Source organism: Oryzias melastigma, linkage group LG16 (assembly GCF_002922805.2).
Source record: "Oryzias melastigma strain HK-1 linkage group LG16, ASM292280v2, whole genome shotgun sequence".
Classification (NCBI taxonomy): Eukaryota; Metazoa; Chordata; class Actinopteri; order Beloniformes; family Adrianichthyidae; genus Oryzias; species Oryzias melastigma.
This window is the reverse complement of record NC_050527.1, coordinates 29,739,782-29,767,179: the sequence shown is the minus strand read 5'-3', so window position 1 is coordinate 29,767,179 and position 27,398 is coordinate 29,739,782. Positions and strand designations below refer to the sequence as shown.

The 27,398-nt window shown below is 38.9% G+C and overlaps 1 protein-coding gene and 1 long non-coding RNA gene across 3 annotated transcripts in view; one reads left to right on the top strand and one right to left on the bottom strand.

Moving 5' to 3' along the window:
* Positions 1-787: 787 nt before the first annotated feature.
* Positions 788-27,398, top strand: part of zhx2a (zinc fingers and homeoboxes 2a) — a 33,982-nt gene continuing 7,371 nt past the window's right edge. The window contains exons 1-8 of one of the 2 annotated variants that reach the window (XM_024263510.2): positions 788-1,544; positions 20,238-20,593; positions 20,681-21,379; positions 23,747-23,959; positions 25,593-25,856; positions 25,937-26,152; positions 26,239-26,323; positions 26,396-26,584. In XM_024263510.2, the coding sequence (XP_024119278.1) occupies positions 20,489-20,593; positions 20,681-21,379; positions 23,747-23,959; positions 25,593-25,856; positions 25,937-26,152; positions 26,239-26,323; positions 26,396-26,584 (1,771 nt within the window). In that variant the 5' untranslated portion in view covers positions 788-1,544; positions 20,238-20,488. The remainder of the gene's footprint in view (positions 1,545-20,237; positions 20,594-20,680; positions 21,380-23,746; positions 23,960-25,592; positions 25,857-25,936; positions 26,153-26,238; positions 26,324-26,395; positions 26,585-27,398) is intronic. The other variant, XM_024263511.2, reaches the window with a different exon arrangement.
* LOC112140515 lies at positions 795-2,629 on the bottom strand. The gene is made up of 2 exons (XR_002918182.2): positions 2,263-2,629; positions 795-2,185 (listed from the first exon to the last, which is right to left on the bottom strand). It is a non-coding gene; the product is annotated as an uncharacterized LOC112140515 (long non-coding RNA).

Below are 27,398 nucleotides of genomic sequence, written 5' to 3'. Positions count from 1 at the left end.
TTATAAGCACTTGGGATGTATCTTAACATGCAGAACATGCTACAACACTTCTAGAATCTCTTTTGTGAAGTAGATAACATTTTTCTGTAGTGTCTTGATCATTGTCTCTCACTTATTAGATCATTCCACCACAAAACAAGTCATTTTACGAAGACTAGTAATAGTCATTTCTTGCAGTTTTTCATTTGACATCTTGGTAACACTTTTGATGAGGTGCTGCAAAACACTCAATATAATGTTGACAAAGACAGTTAAACATTTGTTAAGCTTGTAAGCATTTGATTATTACTGCCTTTGTAGACATTGACCTCACTTTAGATGTTAATTAATCTTATTAAGTATGTTAATAAACCTTATTCAGCTTATTGTGCTGATAAATGTCTTACTAATACCCTATAAACACATTAATAATGTGTGTTAATGTATTAATAAAGCTTGTTATGGAATCTTATCATACATTTTACCAGAACTTTTAGTATTACCTTAGAGTTCATTGTGCTAAAGATCCTGTTTATCCCTGAAACTGTAGAGGACAGAAAGAGACAAAAACAGTGATAGGGACTAAAAGGGAACAATTACAAAAATATATGAGGTGAAAAACATTACTGACTTATATTTACTGAGATTATTGTTTTGGATTGCCTTGTATATCTCAGTTTCAATCTTTTTAGTAGCTTCTAACACATCAAAAAGGTTTTTTTTTTACTTGAAAAAAATGAATACTTAATTTTCATTAAATAAAAAAAATCCAAAATACAATTTATGAAAAAACTAAAAAAGACAATAACAGAATGTGACCATTTTATTTTTTATTGAGCAGTAGATGTGGATTTTTTAAGTTTAGTGTGAAGAAACTTTAACCACGTGCTTGGATTGAGGTCAGCAGTTCTGCCGGTCGTCCACCAGAGGTCACTGTTGTGCGCCTGTTCGATGTTCCTTTCAGCGTAAACTTTGACTGCAGACCTCCTGCAGCTCCACATGTCTGCAGGTTCCTCCTGCTGATCGCGCGCTGCGCCGCCTCCTTTCCTCATCCGGGATGCGGGTGGAGGAGCCCGGGCAGGAGGCGCAACAAGATCAGCCCCCCCCTCCCCAAAAGGATGCTTAAATATTCAATGAGCTGCTGGCGGAGGGGCGGGCAGGCGTCAGCAAGGGACAACTTGACAACAACAAGCGGCTTTTCATTCATTTTCGGAGCTTCCTGGCGACACCAGCACCCCCTTGCCTACTGGACACAGACTCCTCGCGCCGTCTTCAACCGTCCCCAAAACTTTTTTTCCTTTTTTTTCCTCCCTCACCATGGAGCCGCAGAGGACGGGTACCGGCGCCGCGGTACGGCATGCAAATACGTACTCTGACGTCGGCGATCATGTGGCTTTTGGCGTAGATCCTCCTTGTGATCGCCAATTTTTTTCTTCCCCGTCGACCGTCGTCTCCTCGGTTATCGGACCGCCGCGAAAGTGCTGGAAGCCACTCGGCGTGGTTGTTGGTGTAATGGTCGCGGAGGGATTGAACCGCAGCACCTGAGCAGAAGCAGCAGCGGGCAGGTAAGCGGAGGATCAACTCCCTCCCCCTGTTTTTCCCATCACGGCTCCTCCTATCCAAAGTTAAAAGTGGATGCAGTTGTTGGTGTGTTGTCGTGGCTCCCAAACAGCCACGCGCCCCCGGATAAACATTTGAACTTGTCTCGCCGCGTGAACTTTGACCGCGGACACCTGCGAACCGACACGCCGTCCGCCAAGTTGTTAGCGGAACGTTTTTGACGAGTTTCTCCCCGGTCTACCGGGATTGAGGCGGGAGGGAGCGGAGAGGAGAAACGTCGTGTCTACTTTTCCTCCTCCCCGTGTCGACATAACCAGCAAAACATGGCCGTCTCTGCCGACATGTTGTTACGTAGATGGCGAAGGGGGGGAACATTTGGGGAGAGCCAGTGCTGCTCCGCGCGCGCGCCCCTCCGCCCCTCGCGGCTCGGTTAGGCCGGCGGAAATGACCGCCGGTCCCGGCTTCCTTTTGGCGGGGCGGCAAGAACTTTCGGAGTCGGACGTTGTTTGTAGACTTTGACTCCGCTTTGAAGGCGTAACGTTACCCCTGGTGATGCGTCCTCCTCCGAGACCGAGGCTCCTGCTGCATACACGCCGACTCCTCTCGATGCAGTGGGCCGGCACGAGCCAGGCGTTGGTCTTACTGTCTTTATTTAAAAAACAAACTTTATTATCAACAGAGCTTCAAATGTCTCCTCCCGTGTCCTCAAACCACCCCATTGACCTGCTCGTGTTAAGAAGTCCTGCTCTCCTTTCTCACGTAGTCATCACCAATTCCTCCTACTGTGTTTATTTTGGCATTACTGTACCTCACAAGCCACGCAGTCAGATGTGTCCCAGTTCCTGAGTGTCTTCCTGAACTTGCTGACCTTCCGCTGAAAGGAAAATGTCACTATAGAAGCACTGTAGCCACAACCTGCTACCAAACAATGCACAAGGATTCAGAGCAGTGAGGAAAGCAGTTTAGACATGCAAGAGGATCCAGGTTGAGGTCATTTGTGTGGCTTTAAACTGACAATTTTTGTTGGTCGGTGGCTCACAGATGCTGCATGGGTAAGACTTGAAAACAAAAAAAGCAAAGCTCAATAGTAGGGCTGCCACGATTACTCGACTAATCGACTATTAAAATAGTCTACAATTAATTTAATTGATTAGTCTTTATATTATATGGAGTTGGAATGTAGTAAAGTCTAAAGTTAGTATGCTAGCTTTTTGGACTATTTAGCAAACTAGTTTAGCTAATATTTCAGCTGCATGCTAGCTGTTTTGGCTAACTTGAGCTTTTTTCGGGTTTTTAGGCTAATTCGCATTTAAGTAATATTTTAGCTGGCTTTGAGCTTCAGCATTTAGCTATTAGCTACAGCGTTTTCAGCTATTAGCTTCAGTGATTTTAGCTATCAATTTCAGCATCTTCAGCAACCAAATTCAGCTTACAGCATTCCCTCTAGCATTATCGCAGGTAATGCTATATATATCTAATTTTTATGTTTTTTTTAAAGCTAATGATGGTTAAAATGTGTGCTTTACATCGACTTGAGTAGTCCACTGATCTGAAAAAATAATCGGTGATTAGTCGGCCATTAAAATAATCGTTTGTGGTAGCACTACTCAATAGATCCTCTTTTGATCTATTTCAAAAGAGCTCCAAGTGGTCTTTTAATTATGATAATGCTGTTTTAGTCCAAAAAAATGTTTATTTCTTGGGCAAAGCTTCTACAGAGTGGCAGTAGTTCATTAAAATTTGTCCTCAAGTTGTGGGCTATACCGTCCCCTACCTGTTGTTGAGAGCTCTCTGTTTACACTCTCTGCCGCTAGCTTACAGCCCTTCACACCCCCACATTGCATTGGTAATGTAACATTACCAATGCAACAAAGTAATGCAGTTGTTTTATTTTCCCAGGAAAAAAAGAGCTTTCGCTTCATTTATGAAATAAGAATTTGTAACTTTACAGTGAAAATTTCAGCTTTATTAAAATTATTTGTAAACTGAACGTCACGTTATTAACCAAACTAAGATTTTTTTTTTAAATGAGAAATAAAAAAACTAATCAGCAAAATTCAATTTAAACCTGTAAAATATCTTTTTTCTTGTTTGTTTAAAGAAATTACAATTAGCTCTTTTTTCATTTATACATCCCAAGTATTGGGCTTAAAATGTTGTAAATATTAGAGGAGGCTATTTAAAGCTGACTTCGATTTCCATTTATAAATTTGTGATTAAATTTGATTAAATATCATTTTGTTCTAATTGTATATTAAAAAAAACACATTAATAATGACCAAAAACTGAACAAAGATGGATTTTTTTTATACAATTGTAAATTATTTTAATAAAAACAAACTGATAGCTGTTTTGTCAAATAAAATACCACAATAAGTTATAGAGAAACCCAATAAATAGAGTTCATGATTCAACATTAATTTTCTTTCTAAATATCAATTTCTTTTCACTTTGATCTAAAAAAAATATCTGCTAAAGGTTTTAAAGCTCAGCTTTTAAGTGAGTATTTTTCAAAGCTTCACAGTAAAAAGAAATTTCTCACTAAGTGATACGAATTATTATTTTTTTTTTCCCATCAAAGTCTGTTTCCTCTGAACACCATCTTCCGCCTCCCCGCAGAGTATGCAGACGGATTTTGATCACAGCGCAGTTAACCCCCCTGTCAGTCCCGTCACAAGCAATTCCTCTGGGTAGAAACTTGGCTCGGCTCACCGAGGCCTGAACTGTTGGTCTTTACATGTGAAGAGAAATTTGGCTGCTGTTTGTTCTTCACGTGGCGCCCTCCTTTCATCTGCCAAATCAGAGGAAATGTTACGTAATTTGGGCTGACAGGCAGATCACTTTTATTGGTCGTTGAAGAATCAAAGCATTTTTGCCGGCTTCTGTTGATTAAAGAGCGTACAATCTCTGCTGAAGTCGCATGCCAGCAGCTGCAGAGCTGCTTTAACAGAGAGACCAACATCTTATGTGTTCACATGTGACTGAAATAACTGGATAATGCACATTCTGAAGTATATCATTGAAAAAAGAAAGTGAAATACAAAATCTAATTTATGATTTTGTTGTTTAACGTTAAAGGAAATAATATTTTCGATTGTCTTTTTTTTGTTTTTTTTTTTTTTACAGGAGTAGACCACATGTCAAAGTCAAGGCCCGGGGGCCAGATCTAGCCCTAGATTACAGCATTCACACTAGCATTATCACAGGTAATGCTATACATCTAGTTCATAATTATGTTAAAAAGTTACATTTTTAAAGTTTTAAAAATGTAGTTTTACTATGTTCAATAAATGTTCATCCTGTTAGACCTAAGGTGTGTTTTGGATTTTGTGCGATTGAGTTTGACACCCCTGGATTAGATGAATAAGCAGCTGTCCCTGACATCAGATATCATCCTAGCATCACAAACAGAACACATGTGACCAAAGCTTGTGTGCAGAATTACAGTAGTTGGCATTTTTATGTATTTCATTGAAGTGGCATAAAGAGCCATATCTTCTCTTTTTTCTCATTTTAGAGCATTAAACGGTCTTCCTCAATGCACCTCACCCCCCCCAGAATGTCACCCCAGCTGTGAAGTGATCAGCTGTTTGTTCCTGGAGGGTTCTGTGTGATGGATGTACTTAGATGGTAGCAAAAGGACAGCACTCACTCTGTCACGTCTTTTTTACATCACAGGGAATGTGTGTTTATGACAGCGGCGTAAAGGATGTTTGCACTCAGACATCTAAGCCCGAGCCGTTTAACTAAAACAGATCCACCGCCGAGTCTTGAGGTGGTAAATTAGCAACTCGTGGTTTTGTCCCACAGTGACAATAACATTGATTTTTTGGCAAAGTTGGACTGTTAGTGGCTCACTGGGGTAGTTTTTTTATAGAAAGCGTGCAAAAACTTACAGAAATTCAGTTTGCTTTGAATCAGTATTTATTTGCAAATAACCTTGGCCTGCCCAATTTTTCTGGAAAAGTCCATCTTTACGCAGTAAATCGGAAACTAAATCAACTTCTATGCATTCTTCTGTTAACTGCAAAACAGTGAGTGATTCAAACAAAAGTGCAGCTACTACCAACGGCCTGAAGTACAGAGGAAGATGGCTTTAGGTAGCTGTCAGAATGATCTAAAATATATTTTAGACAATTTTATATATATATCTATATATATGTATATATAAAGATATATATATAGATATATATATAAAACATTTCTCTGTGATTTAGATATTTCTCAGATAATTTTAGGCCTTCACTGAAGGCTTTGCAGGCCCTGACGGTACACTACTGTATAATTATGCAGTTTTTCAGCAAAGTCAAATCACTTTCTAGAAAAGAAATACTAAGAAATGAAGTTTTGAGCTTAATTTTCTTTATATATGTCCTCTATTGTGGTAAAAATGCTACAAGAACATGTTAAAAATGTCAAAAACTAAATTTGCAATGGATTGGATCTTTAACATCGGTACTATTATATAGTTTTTTGTGTCTTTGGTGTAATTTCAAGATCAATTCCCCAGTAATCTGATACATTATCGTCCTTGAACCTTACCATTCTGTATTCTATATAATTCTTCCTAATTTAAAAATAAACTGTCAATTCTTACATAACTGTTATTGGGATAGAACAGGTGTTTGCAACCTTCAAACCTTAAAGAGCCATTTGAGTTGATTTGTTACCGACCAAAACCCAGTGGGAGCCACAAAATCTTATTTCATCCTTTAGAAAAATAAAACACTGATTTGTATTTTTTATAGATAGTATTATGATAAATATAAACAAACTGTTGTTTTATTTGGATGAATAAAATATAGAAATGAAGATATAATCGTTTTTTTTAAGCATAACATATTTTTTAACTTTTGACAGAAATTCACATGGCTGCCTTTCAAAATAAAAGACCGTCTGTACCACATATGACCATCTAAGAACAGCAAATTAGTATTACGTACACTGAGATTTCAGCAGTGATGTGGTACATCTCAGCCAGAAATTCAAAATTAAATTAGATCAAAGTTAAATTAAGTGACTTTTTGAAAAATAGAATCCTAAAATTTGTTAAAAGTATATATATATGATCCACCTTTATAAATCTAGTACGCCTTAAATAAGAATTTTGGAGCTGACTGACTTCCAATTGATTTTCTGTCGTATATGTACCCAAAAATATATCAAAGTGTTATCATACAATTTTGGTAAACTATGAAGCCATACCACTTGATGGATTATTAGAGAATGATGCCTGCCGTTTTCAGGAACCTCATGGAGTGATACGTGAACTGTCTTTAAATTAGTTGAATAAAGTTTGATTTAGTTTAATTTGCTTTGCTACTTATTATTTGTTTACAGCTAAGTTTAAAAATTAAACCTTTTTATTTTTCTTTTAAAATGAAGGTGTAAAATGAGCCACATCTGGCTCCAGGGCCTCAGGATGGAGACCCCTGGAATAGAAGTAATGTGTTTAATCTGTATTAGAGATATACAATTCCTTCCATTTATACCAGTATCAAATAATTTAAATGCTGTTTTATTGTTTTAGTACTTTTTGATTTTTTTATATCTAGTTAATAATCATATCTATTTTAAAGTCACTATAGCATATTTATATTTCTTCTGTTTAGTGGCGTAAAATAATTTTTCACGATCAACTATTGTTAGAATTATGTTTTCCTGTTGAGTTTGACTTTAATTTTCTTAACCAAGTGAGTCATGATGTCTTCTGCTTTAGTGGTGAAATGTAGACAGATTTTGCTAATATAAACTTTTTCAGCAAATCTTTTTTTTGTTTTTCTTTCTTTATTATCTGTTACTCTTCTGACTTCTTCATACCAATAATATTCAGGGAAAATGCCTTAATATTAAGCTCTACTATGGATATTTTTTCAAGATTTGTGAAGAAGCCAAAGTCACTCTGTGAAGTTTAATTGTCTGACTGCAGTTTAACAGAGAAACGTGTGACGTCCACAACTAGGATGTGTTTGATGGTCCACTGAGATGCTTTTGGTGGGAAAAGTGTAAAATGATAAGTAGTGACTAAAATCATCCATCTTTTTTGTGCTTTTTAACTCGATAACTTTCTTCATTTGGCATTTATGAAATATTTCCTGAGTCATATTAACTGCAGTGAGAAGACTCTGCTAAAGAAATCCTTTACTAAATCAATGACAGACTCTCTCTCCCTGTTAAAAATCTGGATATTATTTCTCCAGGAGCAAATCTCTCTGAAAAATATGTTTTCTGGTATCTTCATGATATTTTTAATCACATAATTCAGCCTTATTTATTTATTTATTTGTTTATTTATTTATTTGTATCCCCAGGCAAACTCAGCCCAGATTGGCTATCCGGGTCAGCGCCTCAAGCAGGACCTGTTGGTTAAAGCTAGCTGCTGTAAATCCTCCATCTATGGTCTCTTAGGTTATGCTGTGTATCTCATTTTTGTGGTTTTGTTGTGTTTTGCTTATATTCTTGGTATTTTTCAGACTGTTGTTTGTTGTTGTTGTTTGTTTTGACAAAGATACATGTTGTTCCGAATAGATCCCCACAATGGAAAGGTTAGGATTTACAGTTACGTTTAATTGTTTTCAAATATTGGTATTGGCATATATCGGTTATCAGCCGCAGTTGCTGGGAAAATATCAGTTATCGGACGGGAAAAAAGTCGGCCCATCTTTAACTGAAATCTTTTCCTTTTTAAATCAGTCGGTGGGAGTTTATCTCCACCCAGTTCACCACTATGTTCACATTTAGTTTCATGGCCAGATGGAAGTCACTTTCGAGTTTTTTTTTTTTTACTTTTCCTGCTCATCAGGAACATCCACCATTTCCTGTCTGCCAACATGGTTCCACTCGTGGACCGTGTGATGGCTTTTCTCCTGACGTGACTCATCCAGAGTTGGAGGGTGGAGCTTGTTGTGATTGAGGATTGTGGCGCTCAGCCGCGCTCTGTCATGACATCACCTGCATCCACACAGAGCTTTTGTCTCTGAGTTTACCGTTTCCATTCACTCTTCTGCTTTGCCTCTGCCACCCCCCTCTGCAGGGTTGTAAGGTGACTAAGGCATCCATGGAGGTGAGCTCATCACCTGTAGGTGGGACTGAGACAGACATGGATAGAATAACAGGGTGGAGAGGCAGAGTGGGAGCTAGGATTGGGAGAGATTATCTGAGAAAAGACCCACAATGATCATCTTTTTTCACAGCGTTCGCAGTGGCCTTTTAATTCAGATTATGGCATTTTTAGCAAAGACGATTGAACCTGTGTTGTTTTCTGGGTCATAGTTTCTGCAGAGCAGCAGTAGTTTGTTAGAAATTCACCTCGCAGAGTAGTGCTGCCACAAACAATTATTTTAATAGTCGAATAAACACTGATTATTTTTTCGATTAGTTGACTAATCGGGTCAAACTGGATCTAAAGCGCACATCTTAACTATTATTAGCTTTAAACTAACTAAAAACTACATATAAGCATTACCTGCGATAATGCTAGTGTGAATGCTGTAAGTTGAATTTGGCCGCTGAAGATGCTAATACTGACAGCTGAAGCTAAAGATAGCTAAAATATTAGTTAAATACCAAATTAGCCCCTAAAAAATGAAAAAAAGCCTTCGTTAGCCAAAACCTCTAGCATGCTGCTGAAATATTAGCTAAACTTCAAGATAGCCTTAAAAACAACAAAAAGCCTAAATTAGCCAAAATAGCTAGCATGTAGCTGAAATATTAGCTAAACTCCAAAATAGCGCTAAAAGCAAAAAAAAGCCTAAATTAGCCAAAATAGCTAGGAAAATAGCTGAAATATTAGCTAAACTCCGAAATAAAATAAAAAAACTTAATAAATAGTCCAAAAAGCTAGCATAATGCCAATATTATCTTCAACTTTACTACACTCTTGACTCCACATAATATAAAGTAACGACTAATTGATTATTAAATTAGTCATCAACTATTTTAATAGTCGATTAGTCATCAATCAGTCGACTAATCGTGGCAACTCTATCGCAGAGCAACCCTACCTCCCTCCCCCCTCCAGGTTACCGACAGCTCTCTGTTTATGTGCTCTCCCAATAGCTCACACCCCCAACCGAACATCACTGGTGCAAATAATAACGAGCAGTATTGGAGCTATCCTCCCGTACAGTTCTGAGCCAGATGATCTAGTCGTCTACAAGTGGATACATCAGAGTGGGAGCTTGTAGCCTGCCCATGTATTTTCTACATCACAAATACGATCTTTTCAAAAAGCATTTTTTCATAAGCTCCTTATTCACAACTTCATCGTGAGAAAAACACCGAAAAGCACAATGTGCATCTTTGAAGTTGATTTTCAGTTTGAAGCGCTTTGATTTACTATGGTTGATTCCTGGAAATGTTCCAAAAAAGCAGCAGGAACTTACTCAAATAAAGCGTCTTTTTTAAAATCTTCAATGCTTTAATCCTAATGAAAGATAGAGTTCCTCCTAACATCTTATCAGTAGATATTTGCCTTTAACTTTTTAGACTTTGAACTTCAGGCAATACTGGTGTCATAGTGGGTTCACTGCAGATACCATTGCTAGCTCGAAGATACTTTCTGTTCATGTGTCAGTGTGTTGGAAATTTCCAGATGTGAGTGACTGGAAAAGTAAATGTGAGAGGGAGAACCTCCAAAAACAGGCTGTCTGCTCTGCAGCATGTCAGCCAGTAGGAACGCTCCAAAACGCCCCTCTGCCTGCCTGAGACCAATGAGGAAAGCTTGGATACAGTTCACAAGCCACGCCCACTGCAGGGAAGAAAAAGATTGACAGGTGGGGAATCCAGCCGCCCGGGAGCAGTGAAATGTGGCCGAGGCAGCAGGAACGCAGACTGCTGTGCGGCCTCTCTTACCTGGAGAGACCGCAGGAACGCGCTGTCATACTGCAGTACACTGAGGTCAGCCGCAGTCTCTGCTGCCTCTGGTGCACACAGTGCATCGTCTCTTGCAAAAAAAAAAAAGATGTGTTTTTATAATCCTGAATGGCACCAAGTTAGCTTTGAGTGTGTCAAAATGTGCAGACTGGGAAGAAGAAGTCTCCTGGGACAGATGATGGCTAAATCAAAATTCCCAGAACCAATAAAACTGCTTTTTCAAAATGTGAAGACATGCTTGTCTTGTGTTGGAGTTAACAGGGTCTGCATGTTCCAAAGCTCTGGAGCATTCAGAGCATTTTATGGATAAAGATCAAGTTCAAAGTTTAAAAAGCACTAAGCTAAAACTGGTAATGATGAGGCTACGAAGTAAAATATTCTAGTATACAATAAAAGTGGATCTCTGATGCTTGTTTTTATTATTGGGATATCATCTTAGCAAGCAAATCAATTAAAGTTTGCAAAGTAAGTTGTTTAATCTGTAAATCATACGTTCAGTCATTAGTGCTCTCATGAAACTACGTGACCTTTTTGTGATTTTTGCTGCTTGATGGAGGGCACTCTTGGTTTGTTGCTGGGTTACCATGGAAACTTAACCATTTGCCTTTGTATAGATGGTTTGTGCAATGATTTATTGATTTTTGAGGAAACTCATCTGGTGTTGAGTGTCAAAACTAGGGAAATGAAGGGTTTATTCAGACTGGAAATGTCCGTTGGTCCAGACCGAGTTCGCCTAATTTGGTCTGGATCGAGTCCTGAACCTTGTATTTAGGCTGTTTTCAGAGTCCCGTCAAACTAACTTTCCTGTTCTAGACCAAAGCCTGTAAACAAAACCACAAGACTAAAGATCTCCTCACTCATTGGGTAGGAATTACAAGGGGGCGGGGCAAAGCCACCGGAGAAAGAATAATGGAAGTCCTACGCTTTGCAATCCTGGTCGAGATAGTTCAATTATTCAAACTTTATATTTCACGGACCAATTTTGAAATTGTGTGTCAATGTCAGCTACAACATTTTTACTGCTACTTTGGGACATGCTGCTGTGCGATTGCTGGTGAGGCAACGGGTAAGAAGGTACGCTGATATAGATTGTCATCAAAGCAGTGTGAAGCCATGTGTATGACGGTAAAAGTTGTCTTAATGAGCCTGCATTCATCCGACCACGTTTACATCTCGTAATGCCAGCTACGGTGGTCATTTTGGTTCAGTTGTTCCACTCCAAGCATAGAACCTATTTAAACTGAGGAAACTCGGAGGGAAACGGAGCGTCTGATTGGAAACAAAATGAGACCACCTTGAAAGATGGATCAGAGAACGGTTCCTGGTCCTGCACCTGTGTCCTCTTGGGTGTTTTCAGACTAAAGATGTGTTCTGGATTATCGAGGAAAACAAATTCCGGTTCACTTTAAGCGAACCAAAAGTGTCAAACTGAAGAGATTTTCTTTTCCAGTGTTCAAACTACAGTAATGGATTCTATGTCTGCCACGGACACCAGAGAAGATAAAAAATCCTTGAAAAGAAAGTTCAGCGCGTTGTCTTATGGGGTCCAGATGACCCCACTTTTAATGTAAACATGCCTAGGATAGCACAAGGGTTAACAACACGATCTGCCAGAGCTGGTTATAAAATAATTATGTGGAACAACAGCCTAGAAAGGATGTAAATCAGGATGACCAGTTCTAAATCTGAACAGTGCTCTGTTTCACTGATTTTGCTACATTCGTTTATTTTTTAAGTTGGTTAAGAGCAATACTGTCACATGGAAAATCAGGGTTCAATTCCCAGGGTGCACATTGAGCCTTATCCAGCGTGGCTTCTTGGGCAAGACCCTTCGCACTCCTGCCTAACTATGTAGCCACCTGGGGGTCCAAGTCTGGGTCTCCCTGTGCTGGTCCCCAGCCTGGTTAAAATACTGGGTTGTGTCAAGAAGGGCATCCGGCATAAAAACTTCTGCTAAACTAGTGAAAGCTGATTTGACGGGATAAACCAAAAGGTGACCTTTTTTCTTTTTGAGTTTACATTTTGTATACTTGTTTAGCTTTTTGTCAATAATAATTTTTTACATTTTAGGTAAAATTGTACTTCAGATACAGCTACACAAATGAATACGGTAGATGTTTGGCATAACCATCTAAAAATACACGACAAGGATGGAAAAAAGCCACAATTGTTCTCTTTTTAGCAGGTTTTTAGACCATACTGAGACCTATTGTCTTATGTTTTTTTTGGGGGGGTGTCAATCTTCATCTTAAAATAGTAGTGGTGGGTGTTGCTAGCCTGTAGGTTCACTATAACCCCCATGTCTCCATTGGTGTTCTAGTCTTCACCGTCTTTAAGCAGCGACACTTCCCCAGCAGCAGTCCAATCTGATGTTTCCTGCTTACCTTTAAGCCTATTCAGAAAAGGAGTTGCTCATTCACAATGGATGATTGAATCTGAACTGATTTAAATGTCAAGATGTTCGGCTTTATTTAACATGACACAACAGAGAATCTAAATGCAGTACCCAACAAGTAGACCTTGGCATCTATCTAGTTTAAAAAAGTTCAATGAAATGGAACATGGAGAAAGGAATTAGGACATTAACAGAAAAAAAATCAATAAAAAGTCATTTCAAAATAAACTAGCAAGAAAGCTTCATTTGTGTTTATTATAAAGGCGTGTACCTTGATTTGGTCTCTCATGGTGTTCTGTCCTACATGGTTCAGTAAATTTATAGTTATTTTAGTGAGAGAAGAAAGCTCTGCGCTTTTATTTCTGTTGTTCCAAGAATACAAAAGGTTCTCTAAGAACTAGGGGTGGAACAATTCATTTTAACGGTTCGATTCATACCTTGATTTATGGTTGACAATATGATTCATAGTCGAGATTGATTCTTTTTGAATTCTCTGACCTAAAATCCATCCAGGAGATCTTTAGCCAAAAAAATTCAACCAATGTGACTCAGAGATAAATACCTGGTACTGAAAAGTTCTGGTGAAGTTTTCCACATTCCTTGTATTTCTTAAAAGATAATAAAGTGTAAATTCAATTATTATAACATTCTACCACACTGTATGGTCACATGTCTTTGCTAAACTCAATGTGTTTTCACACATTGGACTGTAATGGTGGATTGATCATTTTTTGCCGCATCACATGTGTTGTCCACTGTGATGGTTGCTTTTCTTTATAGTAAAATAAATCAACCATACCTCAATTCAAATGTTTTCCAATATCAACATAATTTATTTTATTAGAAAATTGCCACAGACAAATCAATCAGGTTGGATCATAGGAATAGAAGTTGATTGATTAATTAATTAATCGATTAATTGCGACTCCCCCAGTAAGAATGTTTAAGCCACTCCCACTTTCATTCTGCTGGAAAAGGTCATCATTACAAAAGCAAGCCAATTCTGAAAAATTATGTTTAAAAAAGGCTATTTTTGTAATTACAGTATTTAAAGTCACTGTTTCTTTTTATATAATTTACTAATATTTAACATTATAGGTAATTAGCATTATTCTGTGCCTCAATAGGCTAATTTTTAAAGCAAAAGAAAACATACTTCACAAATATAAGTAATTTCACAGCTTGAAATGTACATATTTGTAAGTTTTATTAATTTATTTAGAACAAATTGTGAACTTTTGGAGTTTCATAGAATATAATTGATATTCAGTAGAGAGCCTCATCATGTTGGAGAAGACTTCTATCATCTGGGGATTTGTGAACTAAAGCTACAGTAAAAAAAATGATTAAATACACAAAACTATGAATTAAAGATTGTTGTTGATCAGCAGGAATATAGCATTAATAGATCTGTCAGTAGATAAAGTAAAACATGTATAGGTGACCTCTCTTTGTCTACTTTAGTTAAATGTTTTTTTGTGAGTCATGCATGTCTTATCTGATGTACCACTTCTGTCATTTATCCATTATTTGTAGCTCTAAATAAATGCAGCGTAGGCCCCAGTTTGGCAGCAGAATGACTATTTTTGCCATCGATCCACATGTAGTCTTCCCAGCAGGTCAGCAGCAGAAGTGCCGCTCTGTTGCTATGCAGAATTCGGCGGGCTCTCAAACACACCGCAGAGCCACGCTCCGCTCCAGAGGGGCCGCGTGATGAGATTTAAATTAATTCTGCGTCAATCCAAAATTCTGCCTCCATCTTCCTCCTGCTGGGACACTGCATTTGTGGCAGTGTTCCTCCTCACCCACACGAGTCTGACGAACGCATTGTTCTCCTCCCTGGTGGGACTGATTTATGGATTAGGAAAGTCAGAGGAGTGGGGGGGCAGTGAGAACAAGACAGTAAAACATGCAAAGCAACCAAAACTTCATGCTTCAGCAAACAGTGAGACTGTAGAGTCGTGTCACTGTTAGGCTCCGTGTGGGTGCAGCTCGTGGTCTGTGCTGCTTATTTTTGGAGCCGTGGTGTGATCGACTGTTCTGTTCTTCTTGTACAGCTCCAGCAGCATTCCTTTTTTTCTCCATGAGGACTCCAGTTCACACTTCTTTTTTTTCTATTTTAGCCTGATCTTCTTGTCTCTGTGTTGAGAAAGTTCTGGCACGCAAAAGGCTACATCCCTTCCTGTTTTATTCACTCACCATTGTTCATCTAAGCCTTGCAGCACTAGAAGTGTTTTTTAGAATAAGTTTAGCCTAAATGCTTCTTTTTTTCTTGGAATTCTACCTTTCAATTGTGCTGTCAAAGATACCTCATATGTAGGTCACATCCTGACTCATCTGCTCTGCCCTGCTGAAGCTCCATCATATTTCTGACGCGTCACGTTGTCCGTCCGTCTTCTCACAGTTCAATACAGCCATCGATTTGACCAGCGTGCAGCTTAAGCTTATTACTGCCAGAGCTAATAAATGTAACCGCTGCACCGTGGCTTTATGTAAAAGTTTTCAGAAAAAACGCGCTCTGCTGTTGCAGTGCAGTAATCCACCAGCCGGATCGATAACTGGAAAGCGGATACCGGCGTGTGGCCGGGCAAGATGAAGCCGGGTGAGGAGTCATACAAGTTTAATGATCGTTTAGGCTTCGGTCCAGGTCCCACTGGAAACTCAGCGACTGACTCGCCCAGACTAACGGATGGAGCAGACTGACCTGACTAAAGACCCACTCTGATGAGAAGCGTGTTTTTGCGGCCTTTTTATGATGATGGAGGACATATATAAAGAAAATTAAGCTTAAAATTGCATTTCTGAGTATTTCTTTATGCAAATTGTTGTAAATCAGGAGCAGCTGAAAAAATGTTATTTGAAAAGATTGTATTTGTGATGTAGACCTTGCACCAATTATGTTAGGTTAGGCTTATTAGGGGCTGTAAGTTAGTGAGAGAGCATGTAAACAAAGTGATGATGGGAGGTGGAGGCAGGCTTGTCTTGCACACACCTTATAGGGGAATTTTCGATTAATCGATCTAAGCTTAATGGATCAATAATCGATCCATAAAAGTAGAGTTCAAACTAACGCATAACGTTTAAGTCAGCTAGATTGATGCTAACGTATAATTGGATTTCCCATAGGACAGCTAATGCTAACGCTTGGTTGACTTAATGAACATCTTTATATACTGAAAAACATGAATTTTCTTTTAAGGAAATATTTTTAAAGTAACTATTTGTGGTCTAAAACAACTGGGTTTTTTGCTCATACTTTCTTCTTCTTCTTCTGGAATAAAGTATAATGCTATAGCACGATCGCCACCTAGTGGCCAAACTGAAACGCCCTCTAGGAGAGCCAGAACAATTGTTGGAGCTTCTCTGTTAGAGAATCCATGTAATACTGTATGGTATTAACAATCTTACTATTATTTCACTAATACATTTTACAGTAGGTGAACTGTATCAGATTAATATGAATATCTTTAAAACATATTTTATAGATTATTGATGTATTTCTAAACAAATCTGTCTAAATGTGTAAACCTTGTAAACTCAAGATTGAATTAAATAAAATTGAATGGAGAGGATCAAAAGAATCTAAAAAAAAAAATCAGAATCCAATCGATCCAGGCTCTGGTGAATCAAATCCAATCAATTCTGGATATAATTGGCGATACTCAGCCCTAGTTTACATGTACTGCTCTTTTGCGTCTCAGATCTGGAGCATTTATTTATTTATTTTTTCATCAACCCAAACACAAAATCTTCCCACCTCAAAACAGTGACCCTCTTTATAGAAACTAACCAGGTTATATATGCTGAAGTTGAGAGGTCAGTTTAGATGAATTTTTCATGCAGGATGCTGTAACTTTAGAGAAAGACTGGATTGTTTTTTGGGGGGGGATTATTTTCTGTCTAGATTTCCCATTGTTGTATTTTATGAAGCTCAGGGTGCGTTAGCAGAGAGAGGACAGTCGTGCTTAGAGCTCAGTGGTGAACAGAACCCACTTAACCTTCCTGAAATCTAAATAATCGGAATAATCTCTTCTGCGATCTGCTCTGCGGTAAAGCCAGATTTCCTCAAGCAAAGATCATGATAATATTCTAGAGAACTTGTTCAGTTTTTTATGTTTTAATTGGCCAATCAGGTGATGTGCAGCCTCTGCCACAGACTTGAATGTAGAACTGACTTTGTCCAGCTCTGTTGCTATAGTGACGTCATGGTAATGAGGATGCCTTCCTAATGATGCCTAAGTGGGCTGTTTAAGGAGTTGACACATCTTGGGACAATGAGTTGAGCAGCAGATGACAGGATTTGAGCGTTAAAGGTCAGAGTGTCATTTACATACCAAAAATAAGGTCATGAGGACATGGAGAAGCTGAAAACACTGGAAATAAAAGAACTAATACGCTGATAAATGCCTCAAAATAGTTTTTTTGTACATTTAATTAACTGTATTGTAAAAAATTATGTATATAAGTTGCATTGTATTTAATTTAACTAATTTGTATTAATTATTTGATTTTTTTTTATATGATTTTTTTTGTAAGTTTGTCTTAATATTCTACAATAAGGCAATATTAGGACATGTTATCCACTGGTATAAAATTGATCTTTTTTTATCCATTTTCTTATTTTCTGGAACTCTGGGATCTGTATGTGTTTATACTTGTGCTGCTGTAGCCTGTCTGTGTCATGCTTATTATGTTGTGAAGACGTAGACGATCTTGCTGACCCTAACAAATACTTCTAGAATACTTTGAGTTTGTGAAGCTCTAAAAACTGCATCATACTCCAAGTCCTTGCATCACCTTCCTTGCACATTTTGTTCCAGTGGGAGCGTCAAGCAGGAAGTTGGCGTGAATCTACCGCCATGTGATCAGCTGACGAAGTGTCAGAATGAGAAAGCTATAAGTAAACCCAATTATAGCTAATTTTTTAATCAGTTTTTCCCCATTTTGTTTACTAAACACACATACTTGGATGCATTTTATACAACTTTGTGTTGGGACACACTTTTTTTTATTCTGGTGCCGAGACTCACTGTTGTTTGTGAAAAGCCAAAGAAACATCTGTATTAAGATTGGTTAGTCCAGAAAATCACATTGTATGATTTCTTCTCTTAGAAATGTATTTGTATACCCTAATGGAGCAGAAAACAAATGGCTATCTCCTACAAACATTCAAGAATTGTGCTCCTCACATCTCCACACTCTTAAACTGTAGGACTGCAACCTCTTCACTATGACGTGGACCAAAGAGCTGTCAAAGGACACCAGGATCAAGATAGTAGACCTGAACAAGACTAAGATGAACCAATCTACAATACACACGCAGCTTGATATGAAGAGATCAGCTGTTGGAGAATTTATTAGAAATTGGATGAAATAGAAGAGACAGTCTCCTCCCACCTGAGGTTCCATGCAAGATCTCACTTGTAAACTTAAAAACGATCTTGATAATTATGAGGAAACTGTCCAGAACTACATGGTGGATCCGGTCAATGACCTGAAAAAAGCTGGAACCAAAGTAGCAAGAGCTCAGTCTAATTTAGAATTTGTGGAGTTGCTGGAAAACAACCTCAAAACGTCATAGCTCTTGAGAAGATCTGAAAGGAAGAATGGACCAAAACGGCATTTACAGTGGAAACCTGCTGAAGACCTTTGACCTCTGCTGTCACAAACCAGGGTTACCTTAAAAAGAATTGTGGCAAACTTGTTGGTTTTTTGGTTATTTTCTGCACCAATAAGCAAACAGATTATTTAAAAATCATACAATGTTATTTTCAGATTATTATTTTTTTTTACATTTTGTCTCTTTCAGTTGAAGTCTTTGTACGATGGACATTGTAGACCAAACTTATCTGTTTTAAGTCGGAGAATCATTGATTCCCACTTATTTTGTCTCATTGTAAATTAGTACCGCTTGATTTCCTGATGTGTAAAAAGAGAATCTGCATTTCTTTATTACGTTTACCAACTTTTTCTTCACTTTCCAGCACAAACATTAACACAGTAGATCAGAGTTTTTATAATAAATCTCTTAAATATGATCTTGTGTGAACCATTTACACACTGGGTATTTGGTGCGTTTTAAATGCACTAAACGCTGGTTCTTGAATGCATATATAGCCCATGATGTTCACACTGGACAAACAGGGAGGGGCTTCTCCTTCTTTTTCTGCAGTTTACTAGCATATATCTGCCACCTACAGTTGGAAGAGGCTTGGTGCCTTGGGTAAAATCTCGCAAATTGTGCTACAGGTGTTTTCTTCCACAACTCTATTCCAGTACATGAAAGACTTTGTGTCCATGATCAATTTTCAAACTGTTGACACTTCTGTGAATTAAAAGGGACACCATCCATACATCATTGCCTAATCCAAGTCCCTGATTAGACAGAGTTTGACCTGGTTTAGAGCCCAAAAACGGTCATAGAAACTTGCGCACCTAGTGAAAGAGAGAGTTTTGAAAGCAGAAACACACATTTATATAGACCAGTGGTGTCAGACTCAATCACTCAAGGGGCCAAAATCCAAAACAAACCTTAGGTCGTGGGCCGAACAGGATAAACATTTATTGAAATTTATTGAACACTCTAAAACAACATTTTTAAAACTTTAAAACCTCAACTTTCTAACATAATTATGAACTAGTTATATAGCAATATATAGCATTACCTGCGAAAATGCTAGCATGAATGCTGTAAAATGCTGTAAAATGCTGTGAATTTGGCCACTGGAGATGCTAGAGCTGATAGCTTAAGATGCTGAAATTGATAGCTAAAACGTTGGAGCTGTTAGCTTAAATCACTGAAGCTGATAGCTAAATATAATGATAGCCAGATAAAATATTAGCCTAAAAAACTAAAACAAAAAACCTAGGATAGCCAAAACAGCTAGCATGCAGCTGAAGAAATAGCTAAATGTCAAAATAGCCTAAAAAAACTGAAAAAAATCCTAAATTAGCCAAAACAGCTCATGTGTAAATATTAGCCTAACTCCAAAAAGCCAAAACACATTTAAAATAAGCCTAAATTAGCCCAAAAAAGCTAGCATGTAGCTAAAAAAAACTAGCAGAAAGCCCATTTTTAAAACTTTAAAACCGTAACTTTTTAACATTACTATGAACAATAAAAAGGCAGGAATATTAATTCAGAAAAAATCAACTTAAGCTTTAAATAACTTTCAAAATTTTACCCTCCATAAAATTATATTTTGTCAAAATTTTGCAAGTTGGAAATGAGCGCAAGATAACATCTGGCCAATAATGACAATAAAATAAAATGATCTGAAGGGCCGGATAGAATTACCAGGCCTTGACTTTAACACGTGACATAGACTTTTTATTGGAAGTGGTCACTTGAACAGGCATTGTAGAGAGTGGTGTGAGCGTAACTTGACAGTTGTAGGTTTTCATTCTGGTTTCTCTGTTTTCCTTCCAGGCAGAGCCCCGTCATGAAGTTACAGGAAGTCTGCTGGTGGTGGAGCTGACGCTCAGTGAGCCCAGCTTACGCCACTCATCACTACATCTCTGTAGACTTTTCGCTCCTGAGTCCAATTCCAAAAAGTAGTGCTCAATCTCAGTAGTCCTGCTGCCTGGGACTCTGAGCCTCATTTACCACATCCCTGGCCACGTACAAGCTTCAAGCGAGGCCAGCGGTCCACCAGGACGCAGCCAGGATCTGCAGCCATCATGTCCAGTAGACGAAAAGCCTCCACCCCCTGTATGATCCGCCCAGACCAAACCATGGTGGAGGTTGAGGATGAGGAGAAGGAGTCCCACCACATGGATGTTCAGGCAAGAGCACACGATTATAAAACCAGAATTACCATTTGTGGTAACTAAAAAAACACATTTAAAATGTATCTCTTTTTCTTCTATCAGACAACAACAGAGAACCATACTGATGAGGGGGTCGTGAGTGCACCACCCAGTACAGACGGAGAATCGTCTATGGACGTAGACATAAGCGCCAAGGTCTCGGACACCAACAAAGCTTCGGACAAACCAACAGCAGAACCTTCAGAACCCTCCAAACCTCCACGCAAGCAGCAGGGCGGCTACGAGTGCAAATACTGCACCTTCTCCACCCAGAATCTCAGCACCTTCAAAGAACACGTGGACTCCAACCATCCCAACGTCATCCTCAACCCGCTGTACCTGTGCGCCGTCTGCAACTTCAACACCAAGAAGTTTGACACCCTGACGGAACACAACGAGAGGCGCCATCCGGGCGAGAGCAACTTCAAATTCAAACGAATCAAGATGAACAATCAGACCATCCTGGAGCAGACGATAGAGGGCTGCAGCAACGCCGTCATCTACAACAGCGCCACGGCTAACAAACCGCCAACGCTGCAGAGCAAAGCCGCCACAGTCAAAGCTAATAAAGCAAAAGTCACGTCAGCAGACAGCAAACAGACTGAACCTCAGCTGGGGAACCACACCCCAGACCTGTCCAAGAAAGCCATCACCGCGCTCAACGTGAACGGCACCGTCATCATCCCGGAGTCCACGCTCATCAAAGCGGGCGGCCTTTCTCACATCATGCCTTCTTTACAGCAGCCTCTCAACTACACCCAGGTAAGACGAGGGATACACAGAACATCAGCAAATATTCACACACTGGAGATCAAATTCCAGCTCAAATTACAGCTTGACAATACAAATAAATCAAAACTACTAAAGACACAAGACTGAGGGTTAATTTATTTGAATAAAGTCAGAAAATCAGTCAAAACCTTCTCGACGCCTCAGCTTCTGCCTGTCCAGCAATCTGGTTCATTCCTAAATGAAAGCATTAGTAAGTAACCAGTAAGATAAGCCAGCAAAGATCAGCTTTAAGCCTGAAAGTCTTGTCTTTATTCGTGTATCCTCCACTTACTTGGTAAAGCAAACGCACCCTGACCACAGAATCCTGTCAGTACTCATGAACTGTGGAAAAGATGACCAGCGCTGGTATTTTGGGTACAAACTTTAAACTCGCTAAACCTGCCTGAGCTTAACAGCTGGTGAAATTTAAAAAGCTCAAAGAAAAGCTGCTGAAATCCATCTGCTGGCATTCTGATGGTACACCAACAGTTTATGCTGTCGCCAGTGAGAGTAGACTGATGGGTGTGACTTCACTCATTGAGTTCTTTATCGTCACAGTCGTCTCCTTCTCGTCTTGGTCGGTTGGGACGTCATCAAACCCTAAAATGGACAAACGGAATGGAACTCAAGAGAAAATCTCTTTGATTTCTCAACTAAAGTTGTTTTAAATTGAGAGTAACTGGACCTGATACCCTCTTGGCCCTTTCATGTGTCTATTGACGGCGTTTTAGAAGATGATTGGTGCGGAGAGGTTGACGTAAAAGGAAGAGCTCAGTTCAATAATATGAGCTACAAACTCGTCTAAATTGTGGCTAGACTCTGTACTAAAGCAAATATTTTGGTTGAAAGGTTTTTTTTTTGGCCTCATAATGTCAAATGTGGCTGTTGCTTTATGATTGACAGGTTACTCTTAGATTTATTTATTTTAACTGAGCATGCTCCAACATTAATGATGTCACAGCTGACCAAAAGTAAATATGTGCTGGGAGTGAAAATGTGTCTTTAATCAGGAACAATCAAACTGAAAGGACTCGGCTTGTGAGCAGGGGAGATGGAGCCTTTTCAGTTGCTGGTCTCAAACTGGAAAACGCTCCCCCCGTTCCGAGAGGTCTGTCGGTGAAGGTTTAAAAACGCACCTTCTTAACTCGTGAGCAGATTTAGTGGGCCAGCTTGTTTTATTGTTTTTATTGTATCTTACTGCTTCATTGCTTTTATTGTTTTATTGCTTTTATTGTTTCTCTTATTTTATTGTTTATTGATTTTATTTATATGTTCAGCACTTTGGTTGCTTCTGCTTTTATAAGTGCTCTACAAATAATACATTGATTGATAAAAGGTCACATTTAACATCAAGTTAAATTCAGAATTTATGTTAGAAGAAAGGTAGTTTGCCCTCTCTGGGTGGAGTGATCCTGCCTCAGGTGGAGGAGTTTAAATATCTTAAGTTCACGAATGAGGGAAGATCGGAGCGTGAGATCGACAGACGGATTGTAACGGCGTCCGACGTTCTGGAAGAAGTGACCAGGGAGAGGGAAGTCTGGACATCTTTGATTAGACTGAGCCGAAGAAGATGGATGGATGGAGGTTAAAATTGTACTTATAGTTGTTAGAGCCTTGCATGGACCAACTCCCAAGTACATTGTTGACCTTTTAACCCCTTACTCGACATTCCGCTCGCTGAGGTTTTCAAACCAAAATCCACATAAATTCCAAAATCCTGCTATAAAATCGGAGCAGGCATTGCTTTTCAACCTGTTACTCTTTGGAACGACCTCCCTTTGTCAGTACGACAGATCGACTTAGTTGAGTGCTTTAAAAGTCTTGTCAAGACGTTTTTATTCGGAAGAGCTTTTAGCTCATCTATTTTTGCCTTTTATTGTGCTTTACACTGCTTTTACTAGCATTTTTTGGTTTGTCTGCAATACATGCATGACTGGTCGTGTGTTTTTTATTTTTTTTGTGATTTGTATCCGTTAAAGGTGCAATAGAATTAAACATTTACTTACTTGCTTACTTACATAGCCATATCCAGCAAATACTGTTGCCAAATAGTGATCCTCATTATTAACTTGACTTTTTTAGCATGACATTTTTGTTGACTTTGATGCATTTAAACAGCAGACAGCCTTAAAAATAATTTTTGTAAATGTTTATATTCTAATTTTATAGTCTTATAACAAAAAATATTAATGGAGTTTATAAAACTAGGTGTTTTATTTTTTTAAAAAGTCAAAAATTTGAGAATAAACCTTTCAAATTAACCTAAAAATGGCACGACGAACAAATCTGTGAATATAACATTAACACATTTTATGTTTAAATTGTGTACAAATTTTTGACTGTCTTGTTGTCTTTCAGGTGCCGAAGATCGCAGTGCCCCTGAACACCACCAAGTACAACCCCTCCCTCGACGATAACCTGACGCTCATCTCCTCATTCAACAAGTTTCCGTACCCCACCCAGGCGGAGCTGTCCTGGCTCACCGCCGCATCGAAGCACCCGGAGGAGCAGATCAAAGTTTGGTTCACCACGCAGCGGCTCAAGCAGGGCATCAGCTGGTCTCCTGAAGAGGTGCTGTGAGCAGAGACTTACTCACTACTTCTAGATGTAGAGTCAAAGTCAAGGCCCGGGGGCCAGATCCGGCCCTCCGTGTGATTCTATCCGGCCCTCCAGATATTTTTATTTTATCGTTATTAACGGCCCGATGTTATCTTGCACTTATTTGGAACTTGTATAATTTTAACAAAATATACTTTTATGGAGGTTAAAATATTGAAAATTATTTAAGGTTTAAGTTGATTTATTCTGGACTAATATTCCTGTATTTTTATTAGTCATAATTATGTTAAAAAGTTACGTTTTTAAAGTTTTAAAAATGGCATTCTGCTACCTTTTTGGACTATTTTGGCACTTAAAATTTTTTAATTTGGCTATTTTAGCTCATATTTCAGCTACATCCTAGCTGTTTTGGCTAATTTAGGCTTTTTAAAACATTTTTTTAGGCTGTTTTGGAGTTTAGCTCATATTTCAGCTACATGTTAGCTGTTTTGGCTAATTTAGGCATTTTTTAAGTTTTTAGGCCGTTTTGGAGTTATGCTAACATTTACACCATAGACTTGATTTACACGCTACCTGCCATTGCTATTTTAGGCTTTTTTGGAGTTTAGCTAATATTTTAGCTGCATCCAAGCTGTTTTTGCTAATTTTGGCTTTTGTAAAAAACGTTTTTAGGCTGTTTTGGAGTTGTGCTAATATTTACACCATAGACTTGATTTACACACTACCTGCCATGGCTATTTTAGGAGTTTAGCTAATATTTTAGCTGCATCTGAGCTGTTTTTGCTAATTTTGGCTTTAGTAAAACTTTTTTTAGACTGTTTTGGATTTATCTAACATTTAAGCTACATACTAGCTGTTTTGGCTAATTTAGGCTTTTTAAAAAAAAATGTTTTTAGGCTGTTTTGGAGTTAGGCTAATATTTACACGCTAGCTCTTTTGGCTATTTTTGGGCTTTATTTCAGTCTTTTAGGATATTTTGAAGTTCAGGTATTTTTTCAGCTACATGTTTGCTGTTTTGGCTAACCTAAGTTTTTTTTTTTTTTTTTTTTAGGCTAATTTAGCATTTAGCTAATCTTTTAGCTGACTATCAGCTTCAGTGTATTTAACTATCAATTTCAGCATCTTCAGCTGTCATCACTAGCATCCTCAGTGGCCAAATTCAGCTTACAGCATTCACACTCGCATTACCACAGGTAATGCTATATATCTTGTTCATAATTATGTTAAAAAGTTACATTTTTAAAGTTTTAAAAATGTAGTTTTCGTGTGTTCAATACATTTTTATCCTGTTTGGCCCGCGATCTAAGTTTTCAGCCCCTTGTGCGATTGAGTTTGACTCCCATGTTCTAGATTCTTTCATATTTGCAGTCTGTAATATTAATTTGAAATGTAAGACTTCTTTCATCAGTTCAGTTAACCCTTTAACTCTTAGACATACTGTAATGTTTTACTTGTTATCATGATCAACGTCAGTCCAGTAGATTTTGAAGGAAAAAAGCAGCTCTATGAGCCGCTTTTTTCCTTCAAAATCTACTGGACTGACGTTGATCGTGTCAACAATTTAAAAATGACGGCAAATCAAACAATCAAAAGAGTCTTTTTGTGGAAGTGATATGTTCACATTTCACCGTTTCTCTTGTCTCAGGTGGAAGAAGCCAGGAAGAAAATGTTCAACGGTACAATCTCCACCGTGCCTCAGACGCTGACTGTGGTCGCCTCCCAGATCAACTCCCACTCAAGCCCCGCCCAGTCCGTGTACAGCACCGCCTCCAAACCTCTGCAGCAGACGGCGTCTGTCCTCCAGTCCCTCCCCTGTCAGCTCCTGGGCCAAAGCAGCCTGGTGCTGACCCCCGTAGCCAACGGTTCCACCGTCACCTGCGCTCCTCTGGCCCTCACGGTTGCCAACCAGGTACAGAAAAGTAAAAGTAAAGAAGACTGCGCACACCTGGAGGTAAAAAAGACATGAATGTTGGTTTGTCTCATCTGCAGGTGGCACAGTCGCTCAAGCGGCCCCTGGCCTGTCCCGTCGTCACCACAGAGAGCAAACGGCCCTCCATCATTCAGACCGTCTCTGTGCCTGCAGCCTCCTCCAGGCCGGCGTCCTCCAAAGTGCTGAGCTTCACCGTGGACCCCAACAAGACGGCGGAGCAGCTGTCGGTGCTGAGGTCCAGCTACACTCAGTGTCCGTTCCCCGAGGAAGATGAGGTAAGAATATGTGAGTGCAGTCATAAGTTGTGTTGCCGCTTGTTGTGTCATGGCAGATGTCTGTATTTGACGCTGTGATGTGACAGATCTACAGGCTGATCGAGACCACCGGTCTGTCCCGAGGGGAGATAAAGAAGTGGTTCAGTGAGCAGCGGCTCCTCAATCTCAAAAGTAGGAGGAAAAAAAAAACACAGAAAAGTTCCAAAGACATAAATGTGACTTTTTTTGGTAATTTGTGCGCAGACGTACCAACTCCCCCCGTGCTGGTAAAAGCGGAGGCGACGCCGCCCGTTAAAGACGCCCCCCCCGTAAAGAAAGCGGTTCCTCACAAGTTTCCCCTGCTGGAGAGGGTGAAGGGGAAGACGTCTGAGCAGCTGAAGGCGCTGGAGGAGAGCTTCCAGAGGAGCTCCTCCCCATCAGAATCAGAGCTGGGTATGAACTCATGAACATCCACAGGTTTCACACTCAAAGAGTCCCTTAATCTCTAGAAAGGGATTGCTCTCATAGATTAGGTATAAAGTGACATATTTAGCCACAAATATTTGGCACGTAAAGAGTCTCACATCAGATTTGTCCATAAATGTGGTTTTGTGTGCGTAACAAGTGATTTACACGTACAAATTTTAAAAGCTGTTTTCATTTTAGGTTGTGTGTGTGTAAGTTGTATGTTTTTTGTAATTTTTGTACATGTGAAAACAGAATTGCAGGTTCATAAAGTTACGCATAAAATGTTTTGTGAGTTAAAACTCAAGAATTACACATACACAAGTTGAATGATACCACATTCTCTCCATATTTTACACTCATGCGTGAAGTTGCTTTAACAATCAAGCAAAAATAGAGCAACTATCAACTAGAAGAAATAGTTAACTAATAAAAAATATTTAATAATTAGTCGTGAGAAATTTTAGTGACTGCAGCTTTTAGGATCTGCAGAACAATTGGACATTTTTGATAATATGGGATTCATATCTGCTTTAACTTTTATTTTTAAATTCTTTAAAATAAATGATGACTTTCTTTTATAATAATTGTTCTAGCCTTAATGTTTATTAGTTGTAGTTGTTTTCGAGATTTTTTCCTGGACCTTTGTAGACGATCCCTTAGCAGTCATCTGTCTGTCAGCAGCACAGAGAGACACGTTCTCATTAAAAACAATCAAAAATGTTATCTTTTTTTTATTAAAATTTCTTTGAAGGTTTTTCTTTGCATTAAGACAAACAGATAGAGACACTTGCTATCAGTT